This window comes from Anoplolepis gracilipes, chromosome 12, assembly GCF_047496725.1.
Source record: "Anoplolepis gracilipes chromosome 12, ASM4749672v1, whole genome shotgun sequence".
NCBI lineage: Eukaryota > Metazoa > Arthropoda > Insecta > Hymenoptera > Formicidae > Anoplolepis > Anoplolepis gracilipes.
The window spans coordinates 8,995,562-9,006,022 of NC_132981.1; the positions used below are offsets into that span (position 1 = coordinate 8,995,562).

At 33.3% G+C, this 10,461-nt stretch overlaps 4 protein-coding genes across 4 annotated transcripts; 2 read left to right on the plus strand and 2 right to left on the minus strand.

The window, feature by feature from the left end:
* Positions 1-515: 515 nt before the first annotated feature.
* Med28 (mediator complex subunit 28) lies at positions 516-4,810 on the minus strand. Its single transcript, XM_072903653.1, has 4 exons — positions 4,591-4,810; positions 3,980-4,331; positions 3,741-3,916; positions 516-1,832 (listed from the first exon to the last, which is right to left on the minus strand). Exons 1-4 carry the CDS (start codon positions 4,648-4,650, stop codon positions 1,620-1,622), a joined length of 801 nt encoding a protein of 266 aa, XP_072759754.1. The 5' UTR covers positions 4,651-4,810; the 3' UTR covers positions 516-1,619.
* Positions 4,811-4,957: 147 nt separating this feature from the next.
* LOC140671925 (anaphase-promoting complex subunit 13) lies at positions 4,958-5,676 on the plus strand. Its single transcript, XM_072903657.1, has 2 exons — positions 4,958-5,167; positions 5,410-5,676. Exon 2 carries the CDS (start codon positions 5,439-5,441, stop codon positions 5,673-5,675), a length of 237 nt encoding a protein of 78 aa, XP_072759758.1. The 5' UTR covers positions 4,958-5,167; positions 5,410-5,438; the 3' UTR covers position 5,676.
* Positions 5,677-5,765: 89 nt separating this feature from the next.
* On the plus strand, positions 5,766-6,710 carry LOC140671923 (AN1-type zinc finger protein 1). Its single transcript, XM_072903654.1, has 2 exons — positions 5,766-6,188; positions 6,291-6,710. Exons 1-2 carry the CDS (start codon positions 5,766-5,768, stop codon positions 6,666-6,668), a joined length of 801 nt encoding a protein of 266 aa, XP_072759755.1. The 3' UTR covers positions 6,669-6,710.
* A 140-nt stretch (positions 6,711-6,850) lies between these two features.
* LOC140671921 (tetraspanin-33) lies at positions 6,851-10,156 on the minus strand. Its single transcript, XM_072903652.1, has 5 exons — positions 9,846-10,156; positions 9,340-9,543; positions 9,090-9,263; positions 8,845-8,976; positions 6,851-8,688 (listed from the first exon to the last, which is right to left on the minus strand). The coding sequence occupies exons 1-5, from the start codon at positions 9,933-9,935 to the stop codon at positions 8,452-8,454; spliced, it is 837 nt and encodes a 278-aa protein (XP_072759753.1). The 5' UTR covers positions 9,936-10,156; the 3' UTR covers positions 6,851-8,451.
* Positions 10,157-10,461: the final 305 nt, after the last annotated feature.

A 10,461-nucleotide genomic window follows, 5' to 3' on the forward strand; every position in this document is an offset into this window, starting at 1 on the left:
TTTGTGAAAGATATATACAAAAATAGCCTGTGAGAAATAAACAATTTATCTATTTCATTATTAATATTAAATCAATAATTTTCTCATAAAATATTTTTTTTGCATTACATTGGACAGAAAATGCACATAAAACTATCTTATATTTTCTGTTTTATACAATATTTGCAACTGCTACATATATCTTTAACCTAACAACGTATACATAAAGTAAATAAAATGATAAATCTTATATTCTAGAATAATTGCTATCAATGCATATTTTTCTTGTACAAGAGAAATTTGATTTGTCTGCTAAGTATCACTGCAAACTTATGACAAAACAATATTAATAATGTATAATGTGTCTCATAAATTATAAAAAATAGTCTAATGGCATACAAGGCATAAATTGTGTAGTCATAAAAAAAATTCCATAACATAATTCACACATTGTAATAATAAAATAATTAAAATTCTACCTTAAAATCTTGAAACAAAATTCTATTTACATGCATAACGAATGTATGTGATACATGAGTACATTAATAATAATAAACTAGAATTATATTTTAAAGAACTTGAAAAATTTATACAAAAATAAATTTTGAAATGATATGCAGATATTCCAGGAAATAGATACTTATACTAATCTAGTATAATCAACATGCATGACATACATTCTGTATAGTTTATAGTACACTAAATAATTTCACTGATATCGCACAAACAGTACATTTGATAATTATTCAAAGGCACTGCAAACATGATAAACGCATATTTTTATTATAAACATGTTGACACATAATCTTGAAGAAATAATATCATAAAGATGGGGTATAAAGAAATAGGAAGAGATTATCCTTATATACGAAAGTAAAAATATCACATTACTCGTGTCACACAATTATGTACAATTGTCTCATTGCCATTTTAATTTACAATTACAAAATATCTATCGTTTCTTATTCTAGATCGCAATTTTACGCGTTTCACGTAAACTCTTGCTCCCCTTTAAATTTTCCGGACTAGTACAAAGATAAAAAAAAATGTCTATCTCTCGCGTCCATCCCACAGAACAGTTTCACGAGAAATGCGATGTTTGTACTGAATCACAATAAAACTGGCACTATCAAAACGCTGTGTTTTGCCATTGAGACCTCAATAAGCTCGTAAGTTATCGTAGTTATATTTGTACATATTAATCGTGCCCATCTTCATTCCAATGTAACTGTAATAATACATATCACTGCATTTCAATGATCACCATCAGCATCACTTGACGCATATTCAAGTCTGCGAGTTGAAACATAAATCTCACATTACCAACCAAGTATATTCAACACTTTGGAGCTACAAAAAGTATATAGTCTCTGTTTTCCTTTCAATGGAAGAAAAATGAAAACTCCACACACACAGACACATGTATTAAATGTTTACGTGCAAGGCGGAGGAGGCTGCTGTTGCGGAGAGGGAAGGGGCGCTGCCGCAGCGGCTGCGACTGCGGCAGCAGCAGCATAGGACGACGGGTCTGAGGGATCGAGAAGCGGTGGTGGCGGCGGTAGACCGCTGCCACCGCCGCCGCCTCTTCCTCTACCTCGGCCTCTTCCACGACCCCGGCCCCGGCCCCTCCCCCTTCCGCGTCAACTCCGCCTCTCTGGCATCCCTATGTTGCTCGTTGTCTTTTCCAGGAAGGCCAGAGGCCCCTGCAGAGCGCTATTCCCCATACCGCCGACCGGGAATCCGGTGGCTCTCCCACCGGCTACACCCTGCGCCATGAACATGCCCTGCTGACTGACCGGCACGCCGACTCCTTGAAGTCCCGACGTCGGCGGGCCACCGGAGCCCTGCTGCACCTGCAAAGTTACACCAAGTGAGAATTATATTGTAACAGGAAGTGTCTGTGAGGAGAACATGCTTCCCTCATGATTCATGTGACACAACACCAGGAAAGATATAAGCACTGCGATATTATGAACTAATTTATATTTAACATCTCTCTATCCTTGTTGTGATATTAAAGAAAAAAAATGACACTACTCCACGTTACTTTCTCGCACGCGAGAGATTATCCAAAAATATAGACTACTCTGCTCTACACGCAGCATGCATATATTCAGAGGGATAGGACGCACGCGAATAACGAGAGAAATTTATCGGATCTGTCAGGAATGACGATAAGATAGGCAAGGGAAATGAAAGAAAGCACAATGGTTGTTTGTTTGCGAAGAACAGAGATATTTATTCTGTCGCAACATCTCTATTTGCGAATGAGAACAACATGAGTGAAACGGTTTTTGCTTAGATTGCAACAGCTATATATCTTTATTTGCGGGATCGCGCGTATGAAATTTGCAGAAGGAACTTGACAATTATATTAATTATACTAATTTACAAATAATTTATGTTTTGCCACTAATTTTCGTCGAAATTTAATTCGCGTAACAATACTTGATGTTCATGCATACAATATCTACATGCAGAAGAAATGTGAATATTTTATATATATATATATATATTTCTTTACAAATACAGAGATAAGCGAAGAATTATGTCTCACCTATAAAAAAAAAAAGATATAAAAAAATAAGATGAAAAAAAAAAGATAAAACGTCTATATATCATTTTGTAACATCTCTATATATACAAAATATGATCTTTTTCTTATAAAAGCATGTCAAATATTTAAAAATGTCATCTATCTCACCATATACATTTGAACTTGTACACACGAGTTAGTCTTTTCTATGCAGTGTAGATAATCACTAATAAGTTTTGTGTTAATATGTGAACATATATATTAACTATAAATATTCTTAAGCTTTATTATTGCCATTATTAGATTTATTATACTTTCTTCTTTTTTTTTTATTTTTTGGTTAAATATTTGTACATATTTTTGTTTTCATTGTTTTGGCACCATCTTACAACAGTTTTTTATACATATAATTAATCATTTAATACTTTCCTCATAAATAAAAATCAGATTTTTGTATATATTTCTATATCGCAGTTAATCATAAAAGCACTTTAATCTGTTTTCCTTTATACATTTCTATAGATCTCTGTGGATAGGATTTTTATAAGGCACTGATATGCGCATTATTATAGTTATTGTCCCTTATCCAATGGGACCTTAATTATCTGACCTTCTTTTTAGCAGCTACTGTTTGGGAGAAAAAAAAATAGACATTCTCTAACTTTCTAGTGAGTATTTTAGAATTATCAAAGAGAATTTGCTTAATAATCTATAATTCTCAAATAAATATTTATAATTTTGCAGATACATGTCCTACATACACATGTGTATCTGCAGGCAATCACTCATCTATGACCAAATGCAATGAATAACAGGAAAAAATATTGCAACAATAAATATACTGTAGTAAAAAAAAAAAACAGTAAAAGAACACGCTATGGATAAAATTTTGGTTTTGTATATCTGCATGATACAAAACCAAACATTAAAATATCAAAGTGATATTAATAATTAATTTACAATTGAAGCTACTCAAAAAAATCGCTCTCGATAAAGTTATAAAAGATTGGAAGCTTCTTGATCTTATAGCAAATTGAATATTTAATTCTTTTAATCAACATATTTATCAATTTACTCTCTTCCCTATCTTATGTGGCGACATACTTGGTTTTTTCTTTTCTCTAATTCCAAAAATGCGTATACTTTAAGTACCAAATTTATCAACAATCTGTTTGAAGAATGAAGATGAATTTTAACTTTGGTCATAACAGTGTTACTTAAATACCTGTTGTTGCAATGGATGCTGCAATTGTTGTTGCAATTGTGGATGCTGCTGCTGCTGTAATTGCTGCTGCAATTGCTGCTGATGTTGCAACATTTGTTGTTGCTGCTGCATTGAAGCATTACTACCACTGCTTCCGGTTTGTTGGTTTTGCCCACTTTGATTTCCACTGGGTAATCCTATTATCAATCAATATTAATGTTATTAAATGTCTTATTCCAAAAGCATTAAAATTCACTTACCATTGGGTGCTGGACCTTGAGCAGGTGATTGCGCCCATCCCTGTAAATCTGACAACATATTCTGCCAGATGACAATTTTCTCATTATGTCTCTTTATGAGCTCTTCCTTGCGGGCTAATTCCATTCTCAGTTCTTGAATATCTTCCTTGACTATCATCTCAGGCTTCAGTGCAGACAGCAGAAATCTTTTTTGTAGGAAGAAAGCCTCCACTTGTCTAGCTAGATCTATAAACCTCATCGTAGCTTGTTCCATCTCTGCGCGGCCTTCCTCTTTATCCACTGTCAAACCACCAGAAGCGCCAGTCCCATTGCTGACTAATCCTTCGTCCTTTATCAGCATGCTCAAAACTTGCTGAAAATCAATGATATTTTCACAATATCACACACAGTCTTATATATAATGACAATGGTTTAGATGTAAGCAATTGAATTGTGTAAGTAGTTATTTTGCAAAAATTCTTTAGTCTATACATTCCACATGTAAAACTTGGCAAGGATTGTCGACGCAAGACTATTCGACATTTTTCGCGACGTAAATAATACAAATGTACAATTTGTAAACGTAGATTTCATGATAAAAAAAACCGCGGATAAAAATTCGAATATTTTACCTGAAATGCTTCCTCAAACTCGTCGACGAGATTACCACTACTGTTGGTCGGCGTCGCCATTATATTCGCGCGGTTTACGCGCAAAAGCAATCGTCTCGATTTCCCAGCTAGCTTGATCTCGCAAAAATCACACGCATTCCGGCCTTCGTCCTTCTTGTTGCGGCTTGTACCAAAAATGGCATGAGATACACGCGACACGCGAGAGATGGTGCCAACTGCCAAGTGTCAAGAGACACTCACGATATCACTGCAGATGGTGCTGTTTCTCGCGCATGCGTAGAGATGCACGTAGCGTTCCCTTTGGACGTTCACGCGCTGAAAGTGTCATTCTTTGTTGCTCCTTATATGTCAAAGAAAGATAGAACGTTTTCAGCGTCTGAGCGTACAAAAGGAACGCAACTGTAGCAACACGCGTTATACGCCAATCGCCAATCGTCAGCTGCTTCCTGTCATATACGTCATACGATATACGTTTTATTTCTCTCATCCCAATTTTGCTGATTTTTCAGATTTTATACAAATTATGTTGCAAATATAACGAATCAATTGGATCAGTCTTACGATTTTTTGATCGGTGGTAGGTACTTGGAAATTATATAAAACTGCATAATAATTGCTTAGAAATCAACGATTGTAATTCATACGTGTCATTGTCCCACGAAAATTCTCAAGTACATACATATATGTGAAATATTTGATGTGTATTTTTTTAATTAAATGTTACAATGAACATAATTCTTTATATACTATTTAAGCAATCTAAAATTTATTAAATAATTGAAATAATATTATAATAAATATGGTGATGTTTTCTTTAAGCTAAATGTATTGACTGTTTCGTTTACGACATGGACAGTCAAGTATGCGGAGATGGCAGACTGATAGATATAATTGATGAGAGCTGGCGCAAAGAACGTTTGCCTATCGACGACATCTCAACGCCAGTAGCTGAATTGCCAGATCCTGAGAGTGATAACGGAGATTCTCATATGACATTGAAGGAGTTGGAGCAAAAGTGGAATAATCTAGCTTTGAGCTCTCTCAGTGACAATCATCTGCATTCTCCGACACCTCTACATAATTAAATATTATTACTCAAGTTTAAAAAATTAATAGATCATATATATATATATATATATATATATATATCTTGATATCTTTCTTACTGCATCACAATGGAGTTTCCAGAAACTGGTAAACATTGTTCAATAAAAGACTGCAAATTATTGGATTTTTTGCCATTTGTGTGTGAGCATTGTCAAGCCACTTTCTGTAAAGAGCACTTTCACATGGTATCGCACAAGTGTTTAAAAACAGAGAGTGCAAAACCTGCCATAGAAAAATCAATAAATTTTCTATGCTCTAAAGAGTCCTGCAAAGAAACATCGCTGATTGAAATGCCCTGCATCAAGTGTAAACAGCATTTTTGTGTGACACACAGACATCATGGATGCTTAGAGTTGAGTGAAACTGAGAAAACTCAGAAATTGAAAAAATGGCAAATACCCAAGAAACAATTTGCAGAAGCGAAAGCTGTTGTAGATCAACAAATTGCAGAGAGTTTGAGAAAATCAAAGAATACAGCAATGGCAAATAAAGTATTATTATTATTATTATTATACATTACATATGGAAAACAAAATATTTTTTAGATAGTATTGTTAACAAATTTATATATATATATATATCTTTATTTTTAGGTGCAACTCATGCGTGTAAAGGGTTCTGCAATTGGTCCCAAAAATGTACCAACAAGCGAGAGATGTTACTTTCTTGTGCATTTGCCACTCACAGTTAAAAATAAACACATAGGCACATCTAAAGGTGTCTTTGTTAACGTACAATGGACAATTGGCAAATGTATAGACTCAATGGCAGATACGCTTAAAGTTCCCACTAATACTAATGCAGTCATGAATAAACTACAACTCTTCCATCATTCTAATGGAGCTCTAATATGTAATGAGATGGATACACTTTTAACAAAATTATTTGAAAATTCTACTATTGTCGATGGACAGCGAGTTATCCTAGAATATTCTAATAATGTACCTACAGATACATCATTGTATAAATAGATTTGTTACTTATTTTATCATAATAAAGTTTCTTATATATAATTATCTACTATATATAACTAATAGCCATCAGTTGCACTATTGAGCAATGTAATAGCTCTTTATTTCACCTGTAATGTATAGGGTATAATAAGTTTTTATCAATATAATTTGATTTATTGATAATGGCAAAATAACACATCTTTAGAATAATACTTATTTATTACAAACTAGAAGGTTTTATATCATTAGTTTTACAGTCATTGACAAAGAGACATCTAAATGCATTAAACAAATTATTTATACCAGATTATTGTCAGATTTGTTTTAAATAAGAGAGCAACAATATTCTGACTTTGGCACTGGACGTTTCTTGTTTCATATACACGAGTTATGCTAATATGGTGAGAAATATAAATTAGCAATGTAAATGTGTACAAATAAATGTGCGCTCGTTCATAATTTTATGTAACATAGATATGGCATCGCACACACTAGAAGAACAAGTAATGAACCATTATAATTGAAAAGTGTTATTCAATGTGTGTATGTATCCATTTAAGAGTAATATTCCACTTATAACCATTAATTATAAAAAAAATATCAGAAATTGTTTATATATGTATATGTATATAGTCTATAATCATAAACACATTCAAAAATATTTAAAAGTAGTAGAATAACAAAAATTTGATGACTTGATCCATATCTAGCTAATGTAAAGTAAGTTAATTTTTCAAAATTTATTTACAAGATGACATTTATCTCTAATCTCAAATTCATTGTATTCTACACATATTTTTAATGGAAGCAATATATAAAAATGTGCACACGATTATCGATATTTGAGTTCCTATAAAATAAGCTCCTATATCACTTCTTAGTAGTATATCAATGTTAACCATTAAAACAACTTTATGTCACTGTGCTAAAAATTGCACCAAAAACGACGGAATTTATATGTAATTAAATCTTGTAAAAAAATAATATCAGTTCTAGATATTTTTTAAAGTATCCTGGTTTGCAAAAAAAAATTAAAATAAAAACTAATAATAACAGAATATATACACATTCAATACAAAGATAAATTAATTTAATAAGAAGCAAAATAAAATTTTTGAGAAACAGATATTATATGTAACTGTAAAATTGAGATTAATCTATAATATTGTATAATGTAATGCAATTACACATGCTTAACAAAATGCATATTACCGAGTTCATCTTGGTAAATATCTCACTTTTGTCTTTAGCGCATTTGAGTCATCAGTTCCATATACAGAGGAATGCATCAATAGTGTCCCATACAGCATTCACAAACATGAGGTCACCACATGTGACTCACTGATTTTTTGAAAGCATGAAGTTAAATCATGCATTTAATTGTATATAACGAAAAAATATGTTGCCTGAGTATTAGAAAAAAACTTTATCGCTGATTGTAAGCGCGCAGGACACCATATCTGCACCTGCATGTATATAATCTCTATGTAAGATCTTAATTGATAGCTGATCGCGTAAACGCGTCCTCTGCAATAGCTGACAAAGAACATTGTCGACCATCAATTCCCTATTATCCTTTAGTACTCACGTACAGGTGAAAGTAATTCTTGAAATAGAGGACGAGTTTGATGAGGGATAAAATACACAATATGTATAAAAAGATCGCGAAGAGGACGAGTAATGCCATTCGCGCGTTTATATTTGTCTCTGTGTCATGTGTTCCGCGCGATCGGCCCCCGCTGGCCACCTGCCTGTTGGCCGGAGAATGTATCTGGTAACGGTAGGTGGCCTGAAGTCAAGCTCAGGAATGCCAGCGAGACTTTTGCAATTCGATTTGGCCTTCCAGCGTTTTCGCAAGATAAATCACGAAAAGCTGACTGAATGCAATGCCCAAAGCGATACCGGCTATCGTGTAGAGATTGCGTTCCGCCCAGCTACGCACGATTTCGATGCATCCGCTAGTCCAGACCTTTTTACTCGCTTCCGATACTGGTAACATCTGGACTTTGTAGCCGCACATTATATTTACAAGTCCGCTCTGAAAATTTAAATTATTTTACTTATACACATTGGAAATAAATATATAGTTAAATAAAAATTTTTCTTTATTTTTTTAAAACTAAAAAATTTTTTTCATCAAAATTATATATATATCTATCTTTCATATTCTATGTATAATATGTAATACACGTACAGATATATCGGTAGCGTTTATGCAACAAGAGAATGGTACGCCACAACGCTCTACACTAGGGCTAGTACAATTAAAATATTCATTCTTTCCCCAGTCCAAATATCCTTCTTGACTTAAGCCACAGCATTTGAACTGTAATAGAAAATTTTATAAATATTCTCATACAAAATTAGATAACTTGTATAAATATAAGAAATGCATTTATTATTATTTTCATAACTTTATATGGTTTTATCCATAAGTACCTCTTGCTGTCCAAAATCAATGAAATTTTGCAGATCTGGATCTTCCCTATATGTCTGAATTATTTTGTCTGTAAAAGATTGTTCCAAAAGAGACTGTAATGCGGTTGGAAATATAAAACCAACAATTGCCACACCCATTTCCAGAAGGAAAAATACCAGCAGACACAATGAATACTGGAAAAATCATTTAGTTAGACAATGAAATATATTTTATATACAGAAGAATTATTTCATGTACAAAAGAACTAACAAATTTAAGAAGGCATGTGTTCTCACGAAGAGCTCCTACGCATCCTGCAAAACTAACGACAAAGACAACTCCACCAGCTATCAGCATCACCAAAGAGATGTTTAAGACTACATCATAAACGTTTTCCACTCTGACAGATCCAGTTGCTTGCCATTTATCCAAGAAAGCGTACAGACCTACACCGATTAACAGTCCGCCAAACAACTAAACAAAAAGAAAATCATGTTTATCTATCATTTGTATTGAATAATATTCATCTTCATCTCTGCACTATCTTTAATTCACTTATTTCTTCTTCTAATATAAAAGTAAACAGAGATGTATTAGTTAAGTTTTACTAACAATTTAAATTAATACATATTAGTGAAAGTAGCATAAATATGTCAACTATATATCTCTTGTCTCATTCAGTAACAAATAGCAAATTATTTTTGCAGATAAGCAGCGTGATTAAAACAACGTTCTGCAAAAATGCAAAAATACAATCTCAGGAAAGAATCACTCACCCAGAAGACGAAATTCAGCATAAAGATCATGTATTTCACGCACGAGCTGACGTACGTAAAGTTGTTGCTCCGCCTACGATTATTCATCATCGTGTCTAAAAGAGACTCGACAGATTTTTCGACGAATGATTACTATCCTCGAAGCACATACACAATCGGGCACAACAGACGTTCTTTAACTTACGGCGATAAAATATAATTCATATCGTTGCAACATACTTCAATAACTTCCACTCGTTCCGCCATTACGTTTCTCGTCGTGACGTTCCCGTATTCGCGTTTCTCGCGATCAGCTGTTCCGCGTTCCACGATGACAGCACGCAGGTAAATTATATGCACGATAGATCTGTTCGTTTTTCTTGTACTTTTTACACTCACGTTTCTTATTTTTCATTGCCAAAAATGGCAAAATTTATCGAATAAGATTATTGAATTTGCGAGACGGCAAAAGATCTCTGGGATTGAAGTTGAAATATGTTAGTTTCTATGTAAAATACTTTGCAAAATACGAAGAATCGTTTTGAATTTAATTCTGTGGTTTGGAATTTCTATCCTTAGGGTAAAATAGCAATTAATTGACCAATCAAGAGCAAAGATTTCTTTATCCTGATTGGTC